Source organism: Ahaetulla prasina, chromosome 13, assembly GCF_028640845.1.
Source record: "Ahaetulla prasina isolate Xishuangbanna chromosome 13, ASM2864084v1, whole genome shotgun sequence".
Classification (NCBI taxonomy): Eukaryota; Metazoa; Chordata; class Lepidosauria; order Squamata; family Colubridae; genus Ahaetulla; species Ahaetulla prasina.
Genome location: NC_080551.1, coordinates 16829651 through 16854984, shown reverse-complemented (window position 1 = coordinate 16854984; position 25334 = coordinate 16829651). Strand labels below are relative to the sequence as shown.

At 44.6% G+C, this 25334-nt stretch overlaps 1 protein-coding gene across 2 annotated transcripts; it reads right to left on the bottom strand.

The window, feature by feature from the left end:
• Positions 1-571: 571 nt before the first annotated feature.
• On the bottom strand, positions 572-25175 carry SLC27A2 (solute carrier family 27 member 2). Of its 2 annotated transcripts, XM_058156179.1 has the most exons (10): positions 24698-25175; positions 18563-18772; positions 17413-17571; positions 15028-15152; positions 6346-6540; positions 5088-5178; positions 3992-4190; positions 2593-2690; positions 1947-2077; positions 572-748 (listed from the first exon to the last, which is right to left on the bottom strand). In XM_058156179.1, the coding sequence occupies exons 1-10, from the start codon at positions 25173-25175 to the stop codon at positions 572-574; spliced, it is 1863 nt and encodes a 620-aa protein (XP_058012162.1). The 2 variants fall into 2 exon arrangements, with proteins under 2 accessions (XP_058012162.1, XP_058012163.1); XM_058156180.1 differs by lacking the exon at positions 17413-17571.
• Positions 25176-25334: the final 159 nt, after the last annotated feature.

Sequence of the window (25334 nt, the reverse complement as noted above, 5' to 3'; positions counted from 1 at the left end):
CAGCTGGGACTCAGGAGGCAGAGAATAAATGGGGGCGGGGCCAGTCAGAGGTGGCATTTACCAGTTCTCTGAACTACTCAAAATTTCTGCTACCGGTTCTCCAGAACTGGTCAGAACCTGCTGAAACCCACCTCTGGGCCACACCCACCATGGCCATGCAGCAACCCGGCTGAGAACAGGTTGCTAAAATTTTGGAATCCCACCCCTGCAGGGTTGGTCCAGTCAGCTATTGCTTTGTGGGAACATCCTCATTTTGCACATGATCAGAGACGCCCAAATGGGAACCATTCTCACAGCATCAACAATCTATGGTTATACAAGCTATTAACTTTTAAGGATTCCCAAACATGTAGAATATCATGATATTAGCAGATCAGTCTGGAGGGGACAGAACAGCTTTGTTCCAAGGTCATCGGCACTATCTCTAAAATATTGGCCAAACGAGTTAGGCATGGCCATTTCAAAAATCTAGGCATAAACGTGCAATTGGACTGAAAATCAATTTTTCACAACTTTCTAAAATTATTTAACAACATACTTTTTAAAAAAAATAGCAACAAGTTCAGAAGCACTATAGTTTCCATCTGTTGCTACATATCAAGTTATAGATATCTTCTGTCAAGGGTACGTATGCCTTCTCTTTATCATCCCCAAAATATAAGGCATCCTTGACAACTGCCGGATTGAATCCTTCTTGTGCCAATTGCACTTTCCGGTATTTAAATGTTCCCGTGATCTCAAGAGCATCCTATTAAAATGAGAAGAAACAGCACAGCAATGCTCAGTTGCATAAAGGTCTTTAAAAATAATTACTCTACTCTTCCTTTCCAAACATAAGGATTTGTGTTTCCCCGTTATGCAACTACTTAAATAAGAACCCATCATTAGAGTATAATCCCCGGAGTGGTGCGGTGGGCTAGAGGTGGAACTCTCGCCTCACAAATCTGGAGGCTGTGAGTTCAATCCTAGGTAGAGGCAGATATTTCTCTCTCTGGGCACACTGAGAATCTATCTGCTGAACAAAACTCTGCATTGGCAACAGGAAGGGCATCCGGCCATGAAAACACTGTGCTAGCTCCATTCAGTTGCCCAGACTCTAAGGGATTATGGTAGTGATGGCTAACCTTTTCTGGACCGAGTGTCCAGAGTGTGAGTGTGTACGTGCGTGCCCAAACCCCCAAAATGCAATGCTCATGCAGACCTCCACGCTGGAAGTTGAACTATCTAGCAATGTGTTTCTCATCCACAACAACTTCAAGATGGGTGGATTTCAACTCCCAGAATCCCCCAGCCAGCATGGTGGCTGGAGGATTCTGGGAGTTGAAGTCCATACTGCTTAAAGTTGTTGAGGTGGAGAAAGACTGGTCTAGTATGGGTGCTGGGAATTCAGAGGATTGATCCCAGGACGCCTGGAGGCAGTGGTGGGATTCAGCCAGTTCGCACCACTTCAGGAGAACCGGATGTTAATTTTCCGAGCACTTTGGCAAACTGGTTGTTGGAAGAAATCATTAGGGCAGAGAACCGGTTGTTAAAATTACTTGAATCCCACCACTGCCTGGAGGGCATTGGGAGAAGAAGCCTTGGGGAATCATTGGCCCCCAATGATTAGCCGTTGAGAACTTCAAATGGTCACCAAACAAATTGGTTGTAAATTGAGGACTACCTGTATTACAGCACAATGGGAGTTACGCAAGTTCTGAGAGCTTTCAAACAATGCAATACAGCGCCATCCATGAAAATAATGGTTTTCGTTCCCTAGTGCAAAAACTGGCACTTTCTATCCAATTTCATATAGTTATTACATACTTATGATTATATATATGCGTATATATCGTATAGTTATTTCATGCTTATGCTTATATATACTGTTGTGACAGATAAAATAAATAAAAATAAAATAAATAAATAAAATAAATTGTGAGATATATAGATGGAAGGTGACCTACCTGAATCCTCACAAAATAAGGCCTTGCGTAAAGAGGCAAGTAATCGATCACATGTTTGTAGAGCATTTCCCCATTAAATTCACAACCATCTGCTAGTCGGATGGATGCCATGCCTATGCGGCCTTCATGACCTACAAGAGAAATGCCATTAATATTGACTTTTCTCAACATTTTTCCACTCGGTCTACGAAACCCAATTTTGTTGTATTTGTATTAACTATAATGTTTTTTTTATTTTCAAAATCAAAGAGGAAATTTTAGGCAAATGGACCAAAAAACAAGAATCTTCCCAGGGATGTTCATCGAATATGGTTAAAAAAAAGCTAAGATGTCATCCATAATGATGCAATTGAAATTCTGCCTGTCCGTCCATTCTTCCTTCCTTCCTTCCTTCCTTCCTTCCTTCCTTTTCTTCCTTCCGTCTTTCCTTCCCTCCTTCCCTCCCTCTCCTTCCTTCCTTCCTTCCTTCCCTCTTTCTTTCCTTCCTTCCTTCCTTCCTTCCTTCCTTCCTCCCTCCCTCCCTTCCTTTCACCCTTCCTCCATCATTTTCCTTCCTTGTTTCCCTGCTTCCTTCTTTCCTTCCTTCTTCCCTCTCTTCCTCCATCCTTTCCCTCCCTCCCTCCCTCTCTCTGTCTTTACTCCATACCTGGCACGGATACACCATACACATTCACTTCCTGAATAAAGTTGATCACTCCTAAAGTATCAGCAACTTCTGTCGTGGCCACATTTTCTCCTTTCCATCTAAGGGAACAGAATTCATTTTAAAATTCACAGATACTTAAAATACTACTATCCTAAATGAGTCCCAAGCACCTGCTAGAGGGGGAAACTCAAATTTAAGAAGTGTATCAGGGGGACCAGGGTGAGGAAGGCTATCAATCCAGGGCTGATCAATCGATCCTTTTCTAGAATCGATGAACTATCCAGAAGATACAACTCTAGCAAGAAAAGATATACCCTCAGGTTACGAAAGGCTCATTCTACCTTGGAGAGCAGCTTCAGAGGATGCTATTGCTAAGATGTCTAGTCCAAACTATAGTTTTGGGGTGCCATCACATGGTGCTGCCATGTGCAATATCAATGCTTAGCCTTCAGCATTAATATTGTCAGTTTTGGAAGGCAATTTTCTTTTTTGCTTTTTAACTGCCACATATTTTAGTTGGGGAAGTTGGGAGGGGGCTGTTGTTAGAGTGGTAGAAAGTTAGTCATAACAGCATTCCGTATTCAAGGACATCCTGCATCTGATGGAAACTGCCTGAAGATTGTATCCAATTGAGTGTGAAGAGTTAATTGGACAATGTGATGAACTTGTGGGTGTGGGGCAGGGCTGTGAACTGTCAACTGGGTGTGGAAAACCTGGAAGCTTTCAGTTTCGGGTTTTCCCAGCTGTGCCAACATGGCATCTCTAATAAACTGGAACTTTGAGGAACCTCAAGCCTCAGAGCTTTATTTTGTTGGGGGTGTTCCTTGGAACCCTGACAAATATTTTAGACCATCTGACTACAAATCCATAGTGCTCTTTCAGTATGCTGGAATTGACTGACTCCTTAAATCAGGGGTCAGCAACCCATGGCTCTGGAGCCACATGTGGCTCTTTCATCCCTCTGCTGCGGCTCCCCGTCGCTCAAAATATGCGTCACAACCACCAATGTGCGACACCCGCCAGCACACAATTTATTGAGCTTTTCGACTTCCGGTAGGCCAACCACGGATAAATCCAAGAAAAGAAAAGTTTCAGAAGAAAACAGAATGTTTAATTCAACTACATATGCTCGTTTTATGGCTGCTCGGGAAATAGTCAGGCATAGGAAGGGTTTTGTGGCTCCTGATGTTTTCTTTTCTTTGGGAAACGGGCCCAAATGGCTCTTTTGAGCATTTAAGGTTGCCGACCCCTGCCTTAAATATTAAACTACAACTTCAATGCTGAGACAGAGGCTGCCACATTTCAAAATATAATGATCTATCTATACGTATTTCCTGCTGACAGGAAGACAAAACAGAGCGAGAGAGAGAAAGAAAGAGAGAGAGAGAAACAAACAAACCGGAATGTATCTCCAACGCGATCATGGAAATAAATAAAGTTGTCACGATCAATCATTAAGAGGTCTCCACTGTTGAAGTATACATCACCATTCTGAAAAACGTTTCTTAGCTTCTTCTTTTCGGTGAGGGTCTTCGATCCGGCGTAACCGCTAAATGGAGCCAACTGGGTGATTTTGCAAACTAAGAGCCCCACTTCACCTAGGAGGAACGCAAAACTCAAACAAAACGATAAAGAAAGTCAGCTGAATAGTGAAACAGACGGCCTGGATGCCTTGTAGGCCTCCCTGCGAAAATTCGGTCCCTGACAAAAACATAGCAACAACAATGAATATCTCATATCTGTCCATTTTTATACCAAAGCGAACTTTTTCTTCCCGCCCCCAAAGTTAACATACTCCATGTGGCATTTGCAGTACCCCAAAACTAAATTAATATTTTCTTTTTTTTAATTGTTTTAATGTGATACACAGTCTGACAAACACACAACATATAACATATAAATATTTCCTATTTCTAAACAGCGTTTCTTAGTGGTCTTCTTTCGCTTTTATACCTTTCCCCCCCATATTACATTCGTTATTTTATTTTCTTTCTTATCCACTTTTCTTTATTTACATTAAATTATCTAACACTAATAGCTTTACTTTTCTAGATTCTTATTTACATATTGTACTAAACCAGTGGTAGTCAACCTGGTCCCTACCGCCCACTAGTGGGCGTTCCAGCTCTCTCTCAGATTTACTGTATATTGACTATTTCCCTATGACTATCATTAAGTGTTGTACCTTATGATTCTTGATGAATGTATCTTTTCTTTTATGTACACCGAGAGCATATGTACCAAAGACAAATTCCTTGTGTATCCAATCACACTTGGCCAATAAAGAATTCTCTTCTCTTCCCTTCCCTTCCCTTCCCTTCCCTTCCCTTCCCTTCCCTTCCCTTCCCTTCCATTCCATTCCATTCCATTCCATTCTATTCTATTCTATTCTATTCTATTCTATTCTATTCTATTCTATTCTTCTAAAGACAGTTCGAAGCATGTTATTTGGTGCCGAATCTCAGTGGTAATTAAAGATATCAAAACATAGGTACCTTTAGGAACTTTTATGCAATAGCCATTTTCATCTCTGACAGGTTCATCTTTCTCCACATCATACTTAATGAGTTCGTATTGTACTATTTTCTAAGGAAAGCATAGACCATTGGTATATTAGGGGTTTAACACAGAGATTTCAAATGCTTTTTTTTTCTTTGTACATTTGCAGTCCAGTGGTGGGTTTCAAATTTTTTTACTACCGGTTCTGTGAGTGTGGCTTGGTGGGCATGGCATGGCTTGGTGGGCGTGGCAGGAGAAGGATACTGTAAAATCTCCATTCCCACCCCACTCGAGGGGAAGGATACTGTAAAATCTCCATTCTCTCCCCAATCCTGGGGAAGGTTACTGCAAAATCCCCATTTCCTTCCGATCAGCTGGGACTCGGGAGGCAGAGAATAGATGTGGGCGGGGCCAGTCAGAGATGGTATTTATCGGTTCTCCGAACTACTCAAAATTTCCACTACTGGTTCTCCAGAACTGGTCAGAACCTGCTGAAACCCACCTCTGTTGCCATCTCTCCAGATAAGTTTAAGTGCTGCAATCTTAGAACATTTTTAAAAATTGTTATTTAAGAAATAGGGTCCAATAAATAAATAGGGTCCAATAAATGCTATCCTGTCTCCCCTGGTCCTTCTCTTCACTAGACTAGCCAGGCCCAGTTCCTGCAACCGTTCTTTGTATGTTTTAGCCTCCAGTCCCCTAATCATCTTAGTTGCTCTTCTCTGCACTCTTTCTAGAGTCTCAACATCTTTTTTATAGTGTGGTGACCAAAACTGGATGCAGTACTCTAGGTGTGGTCTTACTAAGGCTTTACAGAGTGGTATTAGATAATAGATAACAGAGATTTATCTACAATAATGACATTTTTAGGAAAGCCCCATACAAGTTACTTTTCAAAGGAAGTTCATGGTTGACCACTGATGGATGCTGGGGAAAAGAATAATAATTGATAAATAGGGCCTCTGGTGGCTCAGGCTGGTAAGACAGTCTGTTATAAACACAGCTGCTTGCAATTACTGCAAGTTCAAGTCCCATCAGGCCCAAGGTTGACTCAGCCTTCCATCCTTTATAAGGTAGGTAAAATGAGGACCCAGATTGTTGGGGGCAATAAGTTGACTTTGTATATAATATACAAATGGATGAAGACTTGCTTAACATAGTGTAAGCCGCCCTGAGTCTTCGGAGAAGGGCGGGATATAAATGCAAATAAAAAAAAAACAAGTTAAAAGAATATACATCTTTACTTTTTCTTACCTTGTGGAAGTAATTCAATCTTCCCACAGCTCCGATTTTCCCACTGTAATTAGCAAATCCAACATTGGCTTCGGTGGCCGCGTAGAACTCAAAAATACGCATGTCTCCAAATCTTCGGATGAATTCCCTCCAAATATCAGCCCGTAAGCCGTTACCCACAGCAAGTCTAACCATGTGGTTCTGGTCGTTGTCTTTCTAGAAAGAAAGCGACCGCCATTTTAGAAGAGCGTAAAAGATTTCTCGGTAGAGAACAAACAAATTAAAAAGCTTTCAGCCTCACTGTAATGTATTACTGTAAGTTTTGGCGGGAGTTTTAGGCGGGAAATATCTCGTCTCTGATTGGATGCAGCCTCAGGCTGAAGTGTATATAAGGAGAGGTTTTTCTCCAGAGTTTTGCTGGGTCACACTATATTAAAGAGCTGTTGTCACTAACCTGGTCTCCTGCCTCGTCAATACCCAAACATAACATTGGCGACGAGGTGGGATCTTGAGGCAGAGCACCAGAACAGAGCTGAACTCACTACGAGAATCAAACCCAGCAAGGTGATGGCGAATGCAGCGATGACCGGCTACACGCCACCCGCTCCGTTTGACCCTGCCCAGGAGAAATGGGGAATATATATGACCCGTTTCGAAAGTTTCCTGGAGGCAAACGAGCTACAGGGAGTCTCCGACAACCGCAAACGGGCTTACTTCATAAGCCACTGTGGGTCCGCAGTCATCGCCGTCGCAGAAGCCCTGGCGGAGCCAACACCGCTACACTCCGTGTCGTGGCAGACCCTTCAGACCCTCCTGAAGAATCACTTCGCACCGGCCCCGTCCAAATACGTTCGACGGTACGAGTTTGGGGAGCGCAGGCAACAAGAAGGCGAGTCTATCAGCGACTACATGGCAGCCCTGAGACAAGCCTCCAAGCATTGCGAGTACCGCGATCTGGACGAAGAGCTGCTGGAACAACTTATACGGGGGGTCAGAGACATCCGTTTGAGGAGACGGTTGCTAGCCAAGAGCAACCTGACATTGGCAAACGCTCTGGACGAAGCCAGAGCCCATGAGATGTCCAACCATGCAGCAGACACCTTACAAAAGCGACTCACGCCGATGGCGGGCGCAAAGCCGAGCACAGTCCACCACGAAGAAACCTATCGTGAGTCAACCAGCGAAGAGGAGGAAGAAGTCCACTACACCGGAAAATCGACAAGGAAGACCCGGAGGAATGCGGAAGTTGCGGGCGACATCAGCGCCAAAGATGTAAGTTCAGGGCGCCATTTGCGGCGGTGTGAAAGGAAGGGCACCTGGCTCAAGTCTGCCGAGCACCCCAACCTTCCCGCCAAAATTCAAATCGGCCAATCAGAGCGGCTCTGAGTCAGAGATGCAAACCCCACATTCCGCGAAATTTCAAACCAGCCAATCAGGCGCGAGATCGGCAAGGCGACCGCGATTGGCCAGGAAAGAAAGAGCGAAGTCAAACCGAATGACTGTTACCATAGACCACGCAGCTACCCGCATCGAAGAAAAGATCTTCACAAACCCGACAATTGAAGGCGTACCGTGCCGACTGGAAGTAGACACAGGATCAGCTATCACAATCATGTCCTGGGACACTTTTGTGAAAGCCTTGCCGACATCGCAAAGCGCAAGCTACAGAAACAACGGCCCGGTGCAGGATTACCAGGGCAACCGCATCCCTGTTCGAGGACAACGACCGTCGAGGTCAAGTACGGGACACAAGAAGACCCTGCCCATCACGTTAGTCGAGGAACCTTGCCAAGCTTGCTGGGGCTAGACTGGTTCCGGGCGTTGGGAATGGGGTGACTGGCATCCACCGGAGCGGATGCAACCTGCAAAACGCCCTAATGGAGGAATTCGCAGAGGTATTCGAGGACCACCTAGGCAAGTACAAGGGGACCCCTATCTCCTTCAATTTAGACCCCAAATAGCTCCCATTAGGTTAAAGGCAAGGAGGGTTCCTTTGCACTCAAACCTAAAATCGACAAAGAGTTAGATAAATTAGTCAGCCAGGGATACTAGTGCCAGTTGACCATGCCAAATGGGAGACGCCAATCGTCACCCTATAAAACCAGACGGGTCCATAAGAATTTGCGCTGATTACAAGGCTACCTTGAACAAAGCATTGCAAAAGCGCCTACCCAGTTCCAGTAGTGCAACACTTATTGCACTCACTAGGCACGGACAAGTTTTCGCCAAATTAGACTTGGCACAAGCGTACCAACAGCTACCCGTAGATGCTAGCACAGCTGAAGCCCAGACCATTGTAACGCACCGGGGTGCCTTTAAATGCACCCGGTTACAGTTCGGGGTGAGTGTGGCCCCGGGGCTATTCCAAAATTTGATGGAACGGCTCCTACAAGGGTTACCAGGAGTCGTGCCCTATTTCGATGATGTGTTGGTATCAGGGAAGATTTAAGAGAACTGGGAAGCGATTAAGGAAAGTTTTGGCCATTTTTAGGTCGGCAGGATTAAAAGTCAAAGCAAGCAAGTGTCAGATAGGGGTCGAATCTGTTGAATTTTTGGGCTATAGAATAGACAAAAAAGGGATTCACCCCACTGAGAGCAAAGTCAAGGCGATAAAGAGAGCCCCAGCACCCAAAAACAAGACAGAACTCAGGCTTTCCTGGGTCTGGTAAACTTTACGCCGTGTTTTTAAAAGACAAGGCAACCATTGCTGAACCGCTGCATAAATTGCTTGGAAAAACACTGTTTGGTCTTGGGGAAGACAGAGAATAGGGCATTTGAGGCAGTAAAAAGTTTGCTATCAAGCGATAGCCTGTTAATACAATACAACAACAGACTGCCGTTAGTATTGGTTTGTGATGCATCCCCCTATGGAGTAGGAGCTGTACTTAGCCACAGACTCCCAAACGGCACTGAAGCCCCTATAGCGTTCTATTCACGAACAATGTCCCCGGCTGAGAGGAATTACAGCCAGCTAGATAGGGAGGCTCTAATAGTGTCAGGGTGAAAAATTTCACGAATACGTTTTGGGAGAGATTTCGAAATTGTCACTGATCACAGACCGCTATTGGGGTTACTGGCTGGCGACCGCCCAACGCCAGTAGCACTTTCACCTAGACTGACAAGATGGACTATTTTTTTGGCCGCATACTCCTACAAGCTGCAGCATCGGCCTGGAAAGGAGCTGGGGCATGCGGACGCATTGAGCAGATGCCCATTGCCAGGGGAAATCGAGGACCCCACCCCGGGCACACCCGTTCTACTGATTGACTCTTGGACTCGGGGCCAGTCACATCGCAGGAAGTGGCTCGGCCTCCTACCGGACGTTGTTTTAAGAACTGTAATCGGTTGGGTTCAAAGGGATGGCCGCTGCGCGGCGACCGTTTTAGAGATTTGTAAAGAAAAAGGGAATTGTCTGTGCAAGGGGTGCCTGCTCTGGGGGATAGGGTGGTAGTTCCAGAGAAGCTGAGAAAAAGTCCTGGAACTACTGCATGAGGGTCACCCAGGAATTGTGAGGATGAAGGGTTTGGCTAGGAGCTATGTCTGGTGGCCCCTAATGGACAGGGAAATCAGTGACAGGGTTGGCCGATGCCAAGTATGTCAGGAATCCAGACCACTACCACCCACGGCCCCAGTTTTGGAGTGGGAGAAACCCCAAGGCCCTTGGTCCCGCATACACATTGATTTTGCCGCCCTTCCACGGCCAAACATTTCTAATTGTGGTGGATGCATTCTCCAAATGGCTGGAGATCATCCTAATGAAATCCACAACCGGAGCTGTCATCTCAGCACTAAAACACCTTTTCGCCACGCACGGGCTACCGGACACCCTCGTGTCCGATAACGCCCACAGTTCACCGCAGCATTATTTGAAGGGTACCTGGCTGAAGAGGGCATCCGACATGCCCTCTCAGCGCCGTTCCACCCTCGTCGAACGGCCTTGCTGAACGTTTTGTTCGAGTGCGAAGAAGCGCTATCACGAAGCGGCCCGGCGATTGGCAGGCACAAATCGACGCATTCCTAACCGTCCAACACAGGACCCCTGTGTGGCCACCGCCGCAGCCCAGCCGAGCTATTAATGGGCCGGAAGCTACGGTGCCCGCTAGACCGGCTACACCCGAACTACGTACAGGACGGGTTCAAAACAAAACCAGATAGAATCCGAGAGTTAAACATAGGAGACTCGGTGTGGGCACATAATTACAGCGACGGCCCAAACTGGAAGAGAGGGATAGTCATAGACAAAACGGGCCCCAAATCTTATCTAGTGGAATTAGACGATGGCAGAGTCTGGGCGCCACATAGATCAATTAAGAAATAGATTGAGCGATAAGGCAGAATTAGGCGAGACCAGCCCTGACTATGATTTAATTAACCCCACAGCTGACTGGAGCCGAGAACAAACAGGAAGCGTAAGCAAAGAACCAAACAGAGACTTATCTGAGTCAGGCGAGGTCCAGCGACACCCTCCGGTCCCTCTAGAGGACAGCAGGTCCGAGCGGGCGAATAATCCAGGGCCGGATGGCCGGGAGGAGGAGCTCAGAGGAACGAAAAGTCCCTCCCGCAGGCTCGACTCAACTCCAGAAAGTGAACTGCGCAGGTCCGGGAGAGTCAGGAGACGCCCCACGTACCTGCAGGACTACGTAGAGAAATAATATGCAAATATTGGCAAAGTGCCTTCTGGGAGGGAAGGAGTGTAATGTATTACTGTAAGTTTTGGCGGGAGTTTTAGGCGGGAAATATCTCGTCTCTGATTGGATGCAGCCTCAGGCTGAAGTGTATATAAGGAGAGGTTTTTCTCCAGAGTTTTTGCTGGGTCACCCGTTATTAAAGAGCTGTTGTCACTAACCTGGTCTCCTGCCTCGTCAATACCCAAACATAACACTCACAGTTAGAGAAGCATTCTGTGCTGATTTACCAGAGGGAATGAATGAATCTTTATTTAGGAACAGAAAATGTTTTTCCTATTGAAGCTAGCCCAATATTTCTCAAGCTGTGTGACTTCCAGATGTCTTGCGTTCAAATCCCAGAATTCTCTGCAGTGACCGAGGTCAGAATAGCTAAGAGCTGTTGGAATTGATCTCAGCTCATCTAAAACTACCAATAAAGGAGAATCATTTGTAGCTCAGGGTTGACATGAGGGGATCCTTGGTGCTCTCTGAGCTTGGCTGTTTTCTTGCACGTGTTTCATGACCCAAACTAGGTCATGCTAATCATCAGTGCTAATAAGGAGTACCTTACTACCCTGTTTCCCTCAAAATAAGACATCCCCTGATAATAAGACCAATCGGGCTTTTGAGCGCATGGCAATAAGGCGAAGGCAGTGGTGGGTTGTCCCCGGTTTGGACCGGTTCGCAAGAACTGGTAGTAAAACCGGTGGGAGGCTCTGCCCACTGACCCGGACATCATCAGAAAGCTTCTGCGTGGGCAGCCCCGTTGCAAACTGGTAGTAAAGATAAGTAGAACCTACCCCTGGGCCAAGCGCTTATTTCAGGGTTCAAAAAAATATAAGAGAGGGTCTTATTTTCAGGAAAACACGGTAGCATTGATGATGTTACCTCGTTTGGGTAGTAAAACATCCTTACTAGCACTGATAATGTTACTTGTTTGGGTAATAAAACGTCTGCAAGGAAAAAAAAACTCAGAGAGCACCAAGGGCCCCTTGGATGTCCAAAATAAATCTAGGATTAATTCTTTTTTCCAGTCTCTAGACAGAGATATAGTAAGGTAAATTAGAGGCCAAAAAGGAGCTACCTCTATGGATAGAGTGTCCATATAATAGGACAACAGGAAGGTACAAAGCTGTGATCTTATAACAGGAAAGTGATTTAGTATCTCTCTCCCCCCCACTCTCCCTCCCTCCCTCCCTCTCCCCCCACCCCCGTCTCTTTAAACTGGAAGTTGCCAAAATAGGGAAACAGTAAACTACTCCAAGAAGAGTAACTCAATAATCATCTACAGCCAATGTAGATGATTGTGCATTGAATATTCTCTGTACATTTGATTCAATCGAAGACACCTTCTGACAATCGTTGATGTATGCACGCAAAATGGTTGAACGAGAAGTGAATCTTTCTGCACTATCGGAAATTTTTTTTAACTCCATCTGTGTAGCCACAAAGCGTGACTTCACTAAATGTGCATTAAGGCATTAAGTAGAAGCACTTGGGAAGCCTGTGTGTTCATGTGTTCCATGACACTTTCTTACACACCACTGAGAATTTAAAAAAGGTGTATTGTTTTAGTTAATTTAGTTTACCCAAACTGATAAAAGTGGCTAATTCTAAATAACGTGGTCTATTGAAGAGATGAATCTATTAGTTCGTTTGCCTTCCCCAACCCCCCTTTCTTAGCTTTCTTAGCTTTCGCCCCCTTTTCTCCTTTGATTGTGGACCTCTGAGATTAATTTTTCCACCTAGTAAAGTTTCTCTAGGGAGGGGAAACAGACTATTATCAACCTCCGGTTCTGCTGTTTGTTTGTTTGTTTTTTGTTTCTCATTAATCCTTTTGTGTGTTAAGGAAAAAAGTAAAAGCAGCTGCCATTAACACTGGCTGTGTAAATGACCACATAAGAAACACACTGCAAAATTATGCCAGGGAGAGAGAAAATGTGGAGCAAAATGGCTTGGATTTGTTGCTGCAAATAAACATCTGTACAACATATATTGTTCACTTATGTGTAACTCTGCCCTGAGAAATTCATACCCATTTATTCAGACGTGGTAACCAATTACTACTACGTTGCATACAATAGTAGTATGCATGAATACTTCTGAAAGTCCAAAAAAATCCTGTTTTTCCTGTTACCATAATAGAAATTGCCTCCCAGTTTAATTCCCAGATAACAAAATCTTTAGTGGACAGATTTATAACACCTGCAGGCTAAGCACCTTCCACCATTCAATGTCTCCTTGGATCGTATTATCCCATCATTATCCCAAATACGTGTTATTCAGTCTGGTGAGCACTACCTTGGTTTATGCAACTATTGTACTTTTAACAATATGCTGGACAAAACATGGTTAAATCTTCAGTATTGGGATCCATTTGGCCAAAAGGGCAGTCTATTTGTCTTAGACTGAAGGCGTTTTTGTACTAGGATTTTTTTCCACCCATGTACATAATATGCTTAAACAGAACGTTTATTGATTTGCCTGGGACAAATCATAGTATTAAAAAATGTACCATCTGAAAATTCTGCAATGGAGTGTAGCAATGATTTCAGGAGACAGGTGGAAGAGCTGTAGACCAGACGACTGTCATGAAAAAGGCATTTTAGTCTACGGATGGAAAAGAGCTGCGGAAAGCATTTCAGAAGAAACCCTCTCTAGTTTTCTAGAAAGTAAAAGGAGGGAGAAAATACTTTCAGACTTGCAATTTGGTTTTACATCGGGGTGGGCTGCTGGGGGTTCGCAGAGGTTCGGGAGAACCTCTAGCTAAGATTCTGTGAAGTTCCAGAGAACCCCCAAATCCCACTCCTGGCTGGCCCCGCCCACCCCACCCTGCCCCTCCCAGGAATCCCCATGCAGCCCGTTTGGATGCAGGTAAGTGCAGGGAGAGAGACAAGAACCACAAGGAAGAGTTAAAAAAAAGGAAGAGGACTCACTGTTTATAACCTCCATATTATCTATCTGTCTACATCAAAAGACACAGAACATTCTAAAGCCGCTAAAAACAATATTGAATGTAATTAGTATGCCCTGTCCCATAGGGAGTGCCCTTTGGATATTCTACTCTTAACCCTTTTACGCATATAATATTATCGGAAGAGAGATGGAAAGTAGGACGCCAGAGATCTTCCTCTATTAGAAGAGAATATTCGTAGTTCCGGTTTGAACGGTGGCGTTCTTGATGCTCTCCAAGATTGGTTGTTTTCTTGCAGATGTATCCATTGTGGTCTGCCAGCAGCCTGTGGAGCTGGCAGTGGAGTCAGACAGTGAGGAAGCTAGGGAGGACCATGGGGCAATCCTGGAGTCAGGGGAAGGCCCTGACAAGGGCTCTGCATCGGAGGCAGAAATAGGTCCATGGCCATCTGGGAGTGATGTGCAGACTCCGGAGCCTCCAGAGGTGGATAGCAGAGAGGCAGAGGAACAGGAGGAGCCTGTTCCTAGTGCATGCATGCGAAGAGTTGCCAGGAGGCAAGAGCAGCTAAAGCAAAAAGGATGACTTGGGAGTAAGGGCAGGAGATGATTGGCCCCTCCCATAAGGCTTAAAAGAGCAGCAAAGGCTCTTGGGCTCTTCGTAGGAAAGCAACGTTGCTAAATCTGTTTTTCAGTCAGCGTTTCCTGTTTCTGAACTTTGTGGGGCATTGCCAAGAAAGGCCTTTGGCAGGGTGTCAAAGAAGATAAAGGTCTGTGATAAGCCAAAGGACTTTTTCTGAAGGATTTGTTTTAAAATTAATTTGGACTAAGCTGGGAGTGAAGTAATTCTCAGCTGTTATAATAAAATAGTTTTGTTTGAGATTAATTGTGTCCTGTAATGACTAAGTGAGCCTAAGTCACAACAGTTTCATAATCAAACTAGGTAATGAAGTGCACTGATAATGTTACCTAGTTTGGTAATGAAACATCTGCAAGAAAACAGCCAAGCTCAGAGACCACCAAGGACCACACCTTACTCTATTCTGCATGTTGGAAGTAATTTGTTTGGTGAATGGGGATGATATATCCAACAGGGATAAGGGGAAGGAGGTCAAATGAGGATTACCTTGGGCACATGGCACAAATAACGAAGCACTTCTCCAATGTACTGTATGACGGTCACCTTGTATTTTCTACAATCGTCCCAAAACTGAGAAGCAGAGAATTTTGAGCGTAATACTAGGGTAGCTCCTGGGAATGAAGGGAAAATGAGAAATAAGTACACATTATATCTATCCATGCATTAAGTGGCCTACCCAATGCCCTCTTTGTTGTCTCTTTGGGTGGAGACCTCCAAGTACGATAGAAGACCATGAGCAACTTCTACAGTTTGTATTCAGTTCAATATCTATCTGCTGAGCAACTCTTCCCTGTTGTAGAACAAGAGTCTGCAGCTCATGGTTGCCGAGGGACAGTACTATGTGATTAAATACGTCCATACTTCGAACTTGGTTCAAACTTGGCAGGCTTGCCATGATATACAAGATTTTGGTTTCTCTTCAGTGAGATGTTGGTGTTCTTGCACAAGCTCCTACAAATGCACAAACTTGGGGATTTTATTTAAATTACTCTTTATGAGTAAAATCTGAGGCTATAAATCATCAAATTGTATATTCTAAAGAGAGAAAACAGGTGAAAAACAATGAAAAGTTAGGTAACGTAGAATAAAGGTGAACAAATGATAGATAGATAGACAGACAGACAGAGATGACAGATGAGAAAGAAGGAAGGAAGGAAGGAAGGAAGGAAGGAAGGAAGGAAGGAAGGAAGGAAGGAAATTACTGATGAATCTCATTCATGGCATGAAACAAATGAGTGTAATTTAATTATTTTAAAACCTAAACCATGCATCCCTTAATGGCAATATCAATTGTGTAAAATGTGGGTACTTTCTTTCAGAAAAAGATAATCAGTCCAAGAAAGCAATTTTTCTCCTCATCAAACCAGCCTAGCCAGTTTGACAATAGGCTAGCTGATAGGTTAGCTACATAAAAAAGGTAGCACAATAAAATCTAATAAAACAATCGATCTTAGATTAAGATATGATTGTGTGACCCTTTCTGATAATATGGAAAGGAGGGAGCTAAATTTTGCTCAGAAGAAAGCTCCCCAGGGTGACAGACTTAGAATGTTGGTTTGACGTTTTTTTCCATTCAGACTATCCACATCGTGTGAGGGGAAGAAGAATCTCTTCCCTGAGGCCCTTGTGAAGTTACTGAACTGAAAAGCCTAGTGATCTAAGATGGAGGACTATTGTTTCTCCCCCCCACCCAAGCTGATTGAAAACCATCCAAAAGAGTCAAGAAGAAAACAGTTTTAACAGTGTTGGAAGGGACCTTGTAGGTCATCTAGTCCAACCCCCTCATCCAAGCAGGAGACCCTACACCATTTCTGACAGATGGCAGTCCAGTCTCTTTTTGAAAGCTTCCAGTGATGAAGCTCCCACAACTTCTAAAGGCAACTTCTGTTCCATGGGTTGATTGTTCTCACTGTCAGAATATTTCTCCTCATTTCCAGGTTGAATCTCTCCTTGATCAGTTTCCATCCATTGGAATGGATGGAATAGCTTGATCCCCTCCTCTCTGTCAAGGTTCCAGAAAAACCTCCTCTGCATAAAAAAATTCAGAAGCCATTGTCTTTCAGAGTTCTTTACTAGCATAAGGAAACTGGCACATGATGAGTGAAATTCCAAAACTGAACTTCCGGATTCTTTCCCCAGTTATACAAACCCCAAGAGTCCCACCCCACTAATCCCTTTGCTGGTCACATGGGACCATGTTCCATTCTCCCAGTTTATTCGAAACCTCTTCTTGCCACTCCTTCTGCAGATGTGAACACAATCCGACCTTGACCGCTTGAAGAATGTTACCATACCCCTCAACCCTCCTTCTTCCCCTCAGGGGAAAAATGTGGCAGCGTCTGGAAACCTAAGGCCTAGTATGGTTTCCAGGCCTGACACTCTCTGTGGCAGCCCCTCAAATACTGGAAGATTGCTATTGTATCTCCCCTGGTCCTTCTCTTCACTAGACTAGCCTGTTCCTGCAACCATTCATCATATGTTTTAGCTTCCAGTCTCTAATCATCTTTGTTGCTCTTCTCTGCACTCTTTCTAGAGTCTCCACATCTCAACCTCTTCAACAAAACAATCTTTTCTGAAAATCGATTGAATACAGAATCTAAGATGGCAAAGCTCTGTGTGACCCTCAAGACAAACAATGACCAGCAAAGCTGGCTGAGGAACTCTGGGAGTTGAAGTCCACAAGTCTTAAAGTTCCCAAGGTTGGAGACCCCTGCCAACCCCCTGCCCAAGCAAGCAGGAGACCCTACATCTGCCTCTACCTAGGATCGAACTCACAACCTCCTGATTGTGAGGCAAGAGCTCCACCTCTAAGTGTTTAAGACCATGTGATTGTCAAGATGGATCTTGCGGATCTATATATAGGCTTCTTACCTTGCATGATGCAACCATTTACTCCAAGCAAGAGGGCAGAGCTGTGGTATAAGGGCAGAGTTGTATAAATGATGTCCTCTGAACTGACGCCGCTCAGTGTGATCAAACCACAAGCCAATAATACACGGAGATGAGTAATCACGGCCGCTTTGGGGAGACCTAGGTTGGGGAAAAAACAAGTTAGTTGACTTCCCAAGAATGTGAACTGAGTGACCCGTTCCTTTAGGGAGGTCATTCGGTAGCATCTGTGCATTGCAATATTTATCATTTAATTTGGGGATAGTTTGATTCGTCTGTCGTATATCTTCTTTATACGTCTATTTTTGAAGGAATATACACGAAAAAGCACTTTATCGTGTTGAAAGGAGTTATTCTAATTTAAACAGCAAGTCTTAGAGAAATCCTCTGTCTGTCTATCTGTCTGTCTGTCTGTCTGTCTGTCTGTCTGTCTATCTATCGCACACTCTCTCTCTCTCTCCCACTCCCTCCCTCCCTATCTAGCTATGTCTTCCTCTCTCTCCATCCATCCATCCACTCATCCATCCATCCATCCATCCCTCTCTCTCCCTGACTCTCTCTCTCCATCCATCCCTATCCCTATCTCTCTCTCTCTCTCTCTCTGTCTCTCTGTCTCCCCCGTCTCTCCCTCCCTCCATCATCTATCTATCTATCTATCTATCTATCTATCTATCTATCTATCTATCTATCTATCTATCTATCTCTAGTATCTATCTTTATATCTTTCATTCTATCTATCTATATTGTCTTTCTAGCTCGCTCATAGTATCTATCTATCTATCTATCTATCTATCTATCTATCTATCTATCTATCTATCTATCTATCTATCTATCTATCATCATATCCATCCATCCATCCATCCATCCATCCATCCATCCATCCATCCATCCGTATTTCTACACTTTCCCCTGTACACATGAATTTACCTGCGAGTATTTAAATTATTGGATTCAACGTTCAGTTGAACTTCTTACTAAAAATACATTAAGAGTTGTCTTCCTTAGCTAGGAGGAGGATGTTTACCAAGATGATATTCTCCCAAATATGTTGAATATCTTCCATTATTCCCAATCACCACGTCCAATTTTTTTTAAAGAAAGCAGAAGCCAATTTACTTTTTTTTTACACTACCTGTAGTTCCAGAGGTATAAATATACATGGCGGGGCTTTTGAAAGTGACATCTGATCTCCAAGACTCTGGAACAGCCTCATCTGAAGCAGCTTCTATCTTGTCAAGGAAACTGTTCACCCCTTCAGTGTTGGACATTCTACTTAAGAAATAAACAAGCACATTTTCTTGCTTCAGGGTGGGCAATATGTCTTCAATGGATGCTTTTAAGTCTTTGAAGAGAAGAAGAGAAGTTATCATGTTAAGAAGGAAGTAGGGAATTGATTCATCAAGACCTGTGCTTTCTTACTAGATAGTCCTCCCAAAGTTGCTTTTTCAAGAGGCAACTGGACTTTCTGTTTTTTTCTTTGAAGACATTTCGCTTCTCATCCAAAAAGCTTCTTCAGCACCTGTCATCAGCACCTTTGGACAACCATGAGCTGGATGACTGAGAATCTGCATAGACATCTTGATGGTCCTGTCATCAAAAGTACTGCCTGGATGGACAGGTCACGGGAAGGCATTTTGGAGTGTTTTGTGGGGGCATTTAGCCTTGCATGAATTCAGCTATTTGGCTGAAAATATGGTTTATAGCGGCCATGGTAGCTCAGGCTGGTAAGAAGCCTGTTATTAGAACACAGCAGCCTGCAATTACTGCAGGTTCAAGCCCGGCCCAAGGTTGACTCAGCCTTCCATCCTTTATAAGGTGGGTAAAATGAGGACCCAGATTGTTGGGGGGGGCAATAAGTTGACTTTGTAAATATACAAATAGAATGAGACTATTGCCTTATACACTGTAAGCCGCCCTGAGTCTTCGGAGAAGGGCGGGATATAAATGTAAAAAAAAAATAAAAAAAATAGCTTAGCACCAAGTTGTGAGCCTAGCCAGGTGGGGTTTATTCAGTCATGCATGATTAAAGGTATGACCTTCCCAAGGGTAATTGCAAAATATCCTTTCTTCTATTTTAGTTTATTTTTTATTAAGTTTCCGCAAAGGGTAAAACACAAAACAGGCACGAAAGAAGTATTAGGGGAAAATGAAGTTAAAAAGAACAAAACCAGGAACGCAAACGGAAAGAAAAAAAAGGGGGAAAAAGAGAAAAAGAAAAAAGGAAGAATGATTTCCAATTTTCTTCGGTGAAAATACAGGTATAAAATACATTAACCTCTTAATCTAAAATCAACAGTAAGACACAGTATTTCTGTAAGCATAAACATTTCTAACTCTCGAATCCCAAAATTAAATTTTCATTTCTTCTGGTCTCTAACAAGAAGTCCAACAGTGGTTTCCAAGTTTGAACAAAGGAGCAATACAAGAATCATTGTCCACGTTACCAGCCGCCATGCATGTGAGTTTATCAAAGCCTAGCATTCCACAAGCAATTCCATCAACAGATACATTGACCTAGAACCATGTATGTATATATGGGTATGGTACAGGTATATATTTCTGTATGTGTATAGCAGGGGTTTGGACCGGATCGTGAGATCCGGTAGTGATGACGATGGGTGGTTCGGAGAACCAGTAGCAAAAATCCCTGCCACCCCCAACATGCCCAGCTGAGCCGCGCGATCATCAGAGGTTTTTTTTTTTTAACTTTTAAAAGCATTTTTTCTTCGGCCGAAAAAATGTTTTTAAAAGAAAAAAAAATCTCAGTTGGGATCGTCTGAACCTTTTAAAAGCATTTTTTCTATAGCCTCTTCGGCTGAAGAGGCTGTAAAAAAATGCTTTTATAGGGTTCAGGCAACTCAGCTGGGATCGTCGGACCCCTTTAAAAGCATTTTTTCTACAACCTCTTCGGCCAAAGAGGCTGTAAAAAATGCTTTTAAAAGGCTCCTCTGGTGATCCCAGCTGAGTTGCCTGATCATCAGAGGCTTTTAAAAGCATTTCTTTACAACCTCTTCGGCCGAAGAGGTTGTAGAAAAAATGCTTTTAAAAATAATAATAATAAAAAGTTGTCCACACCCACCTAGTCACATTACCCACCACCACCGAGCCACGCCCATGGAACCGATAGTAACAAATTTTACATTTCACCCCTGGCGTATAGCATGTGTATATGTGTGTTATGTATGTGCTTGGGTAGATATAGACTGTCTCTTGAAGAGCAGGCGACAGAATTTCATTTGGGCTGCTGTGCTCACAGTAAAAAAAAATGACAAAGTTATCTTATTTTGACAATACATTTGGAGCAGTATTAGCCGCTGAAGTTGCATAACGCCTTATCTTCATTGTAATGAAAGGGCTCCCCTACTTCCCCCACCTTAAAGGTAAAGGTAAAGGTTCCCCTCGCACATACATGCTAGTCGTTGTCTCCGTGGTCATGTGGCTGGCATGACTCAACGCCAAAGGCGCACGGAACGCTGTTACCTTCCCACCAAAGGTAGTCCCTATTTTTTCTACTTGCATTTTTACATGCTTTCGAAACTGCTAGGTTGGCAGAAGCTGGGACAAGTAATGGGAGCTCACCCTGTTACACGGCAGCACTAGGGATTCGAACCACTGAGCTGCCGACCTTTCGATCGACAAGCTCAACGTCCTAGCCCCTGAGCCACCGCGTCCCCCGCCTTACCCATCTCTAAGTGAGCTAAGCTATTTCCTAGGTGAGGATGAGTCAATATCCCAGGGAATTTCTTTGCTCTTTGATGCACTGTTTTTTTTTTTAAAGACTCCTATAATGACACCAACAATAATTCTGCAGATTATTCCTGTGCTTCTGTTCTACGGCTCGTGAAACTTTGCCAAAAAGAGCCACGGTGGCATTGTTCTCTTTTTTGGAAAGCTTTATCAAGAGAATAAGTCATTAATAATATACTGCGGCTTGTGTAAATCAATCAGCACAAAGAGTCGGCAAGGCTGACATATCGCTGCTTACATCCTGCAAGTTCCGATCGGATGGAATATGCAGAAAAGGGCAGGTTTCATCTTGAGTGCCACGGTGGGCTAGATCAGGGGTGATCTGCTGCCCTCCAGATTTGGGGACTACAATTCCTATAAGCCCCAATAGGACATGACCGTTGGCACCCAGGTTGTTGTAATAATGCAGCTGGAAAATGCCTGGTAACCTATTATTACAAAAGAGTTGCTTATGTGGTTATTCAGTGCAGTCTTGAGTTGCTCTTTGGACCCGAATGTCCAAAACAAATCTAGGATTTGTTAATTAATTCTTCTTTTCAGCCTCTAGACAAAGATATAGTAAGTTAAATTAGTGGCAAAATGGAGCTGCCTCAGATAAAGTCTCTTTTCCCCATTTAACAGGACAATGTGAAAGTATAAAGCTGTTATCTTACAACAGGAAAGTGATTTAATCAGACTTTCTTTTTTTCTTTTTTTTCTTTTCTTTCTTTCTCTCTCCCCCCTTTCTTTCTTTCTTTCTTTCTTTCTTTCTTTCTTTCTTTCTCCCTTTCTCCCTTTCTTTCTTTCCCTCTCTCCCGTTTCTTTCTCCCTTTCTCTTTCTTTCTTTCCTTCCTTCCTTCCTTCCTTCCTTCCTTTCTCTCTCTCTCTCTCTTTTCTTTCTTTCTTTTTTCTTTCTTTCTTTCTCTCCTTCCCTCCCTCCCTCCCTCCCTCCCTCCCTCCTTTCTTTCTTTCTTTCTTTCTTTCTTTCTTTCTTTCTTCCTTCCTTCCTTCCTTCCTTCCTTCCTTCCTTCCTTCCTTCCTTCCTTCCTTCCTTCCTTCCCTCCTTCCTTCCTTCCTTCCTTTCTCTCTCTTTCTCCCTCTCTTTCATTGCACATGTAAAAAAAATTGCAAAGCAAAGTGAGTTGTTGATGAAAATAAAATCTCTGAATTGAATTAGTCCTCCAAACTGTCCAAGTGGGTCTGAACCGCTGAATAATATGGGGTGCCTCCAAAAATATCCCGATGGATTCAAATACTTCTGGATGTGGTATTTCTTTCCAAAACGATTCAGACATCTGAATCATATCAGTTTTCAGAACCAGAAGTCTGGATCCAATTATACTGCAAATTCAGACTGAATACCAGTATCAAATTTTATCTGATGTAGACATCCCTCTAAGCGAGTCCACAGGGTCTCTGTTCCCATGAACAGGTATCATTCTACGGTTTGTCTGAGCATCCATTCTTCTCCGAAACTTAACAAATGATGCACCAGGCCAAGCAATCACATTTTCTGTGCTTTTTTCTTTTCCAACCCTCTGGCTTGCAGGTGAGAAGGATGAATTAAGTCCTATTCACTTTATGCTTGCCTTTTTTGAGAACTTTAAAGGCAAGGGACAAATCCCCCAAGTCTGGCAACTTCAATTCAACCTGTACTTCAAAGGACTGGTTATCACTTTTAAAACCTGAAATGGCTTGTGGTCAAGTTATTACTGGGACTGTTTCTCCCTGAGGGTATCTGCCTGTTCCGCCAGGTCACATAGAATGGATTCGCTCCAGGTCCCTTCTTTTAAATGTGATCTATTGAGAACTGGAAAGTTCTCTGTAAAAAGCCCCTGCCCTGTACAGTGATCTTCCCCTTAGATCTGGCAGCTCCCTTTCCTACCATTTTGGAAGGCTTGAAGAATTAGATCTTGGTTTTCCCAGTTGCAATATATGGCTGTGAAATTTGGACCATAAGGAAGGCTGAGCGCCAAAGAATTGTGGCCTTTGAACTCTGGTGCTGGAGAAGATTCCTGGGAGTCCCTTGGACTGCAAGGCGATCCAACCGGTCAATCCTAGAGGAGATCAACCCTGACTGTTCTTTAGAAGGCCAGATCCTGAAGAGGAAACTGAAATACTTTGGCCACTTAATGAGAAGGAAGGACTCCCTGGAGAAGAGCCTAATGCTGGGAAAGATTGAGGGCAAAAGAAGAAGGGGACGGCAGAGAACGAGGTGGCTGGATGGAGTCACTGAAGCTGGAGTTGGCATGAGCTTCAATGGACTCCAGAGGATGGTAGAGGACAGGAGGGCCTAGAGGAACATTGTCCATGGGGTTGCGATGGGTGGGACATGACTTCGCAACTAACAACAACAACTAGCGTTGGAGTAGAGTGAGGCTGGGATCCAATAAAGGTGTAGTAAAGTATTTTGTTTGGGGGTGGGGTGGCACAGGACTTTATGTAATGATTCCATAGTTTTTCAGTGTTTCCGCTGCTGTTTTGTGATCCCTCTTTTTTTCTGGGTTACGGTACATAAGATATAAGTCTTTTAAAAACATAACATCTTTACGGTTAAATCAGTGTCCTCTAAAGTGTGTCTCATGGACTGCCTTTATTTTGTTCCCTGTCCAACATCCCTATGCTTAGTCTTTCTGCTTAGCTGATCCCCATGCAGAACGGAAAAAAAATAAAATAGTTGTGTTAAATAATGAGAAAGGAAAACTGGTGCAATTGTTCAGTGACATATATGAAGATATAGTCTTGTGTCCTTCAGTACAATTGAACACCTAATCTGAACTACTGATACGGAGAATGAAGCCGCACAGATTTAAAATCAAGGAAATGGAAATTAACCAAGGAGGGAAGCAACCTAGAACTAAGGAGACATTTCTGGATAGTTAGAACAATTAATTGGTGGGATGACTTGCCTTCAGAAAATGTGGGTGGTCCAAAATTGGAGATTTTCAAGAAGATATTGGACAGCCATTTATCTGAAATGGTACAGGGTCTCCTGCTTGAGCAGGGGGTTGGACTAGAACAGGGGTCTCCAACCTTGGTCCCTTTAAGACTTGTGGACTTCAACTCCCAGAGTTCCTCAGCCAGCTTCAACTCTGGGAGTTGAAGTCCACAAGTCTTAAAGGGACCAAGGTTGGAGACCCCTGGACTAGAAGACCTCCAAAGTTCCTTCCAACCCTATTCTTCTGAAAATCCCAAATTGAGGATGCAGATTCGAAAGTTCTCCCTTTAATAAATCTCCCTTTTTAGTGGGACAATTCCAGGACCACGGACAGCAAAGGTGGGAGAAGGTCCCCACGAAGTTCTCATTCTCCGATTCAGAAGGCTTTAAAAGCCTCTGAGAAGGGGAGGCTCCCCTTGACCCTCCTTCCCGGGGCCCTCAGAATTGGGGGCTTGGCTAGGAACCCAGTAGAGGTCTCTCCATCACCTGGTCCTCTCCAGCCTTTTCCCCAGCCTCAACCCTACCCACGCACCTAGCTGGGGCTTGAGCGGATGGAGATCCAACACCCAACCCTGGAGAAGGGAAAGGACACCCTCTCCTCACCTGGGTCGGCCAGCAGGACCTTGGCCCCGCTGGCTTGGAAGCTGTGCACCAGCGACCGTCCACGGATGTTGCAGTTGAGGCAGGCCAGGGCGCAGCCCAGCTTGGCGCAGCCCAGCCAGATCCAGAGGTAAGCGGGCTGATTGCCCAGGTAAAGGGCCACTCCGTCGCCCTGCCGGAGCCCGGCTTGGTCCCGCAGAGCCCGCGCCACCTGGTTGCTGCGCCGCTCCACCTGCTGATAGGTGTAGACCTCGTCTTGGTAGAGCAGGAGCGGCTTCTCGGGCGCCCGGCGCGCTCGCTGCCCGAACACCTCCAGCAAGGTGGACGAAGGGCGCCGCGTTGCGCCCCGCCTGGCCCGCCGCCCCACGGCCATCAGCTTCAAGAAGAACCACAAGTCCTGGAAGAAATAAGAGCACGCCAGCCTCGCCAGCAGCGGCAGGAGCAGCAGCCCCGCAAGCGCCGTGCAGAGGCCCGAGAGCATGACAGGTGCCCCAGACGGCGCCGTCCCTGCTGGCCGAGCTGGCGACAGGTGTGCTGAAGAAGCCACCGGGCGCCCGGGGGACCCAGTGGCCAGCGGAGGAAGGGCGTGTCCAGCTCCTAGCCCCTCCCTCCCTCCCTCGCCCCCTCCCCCAGACGCGCA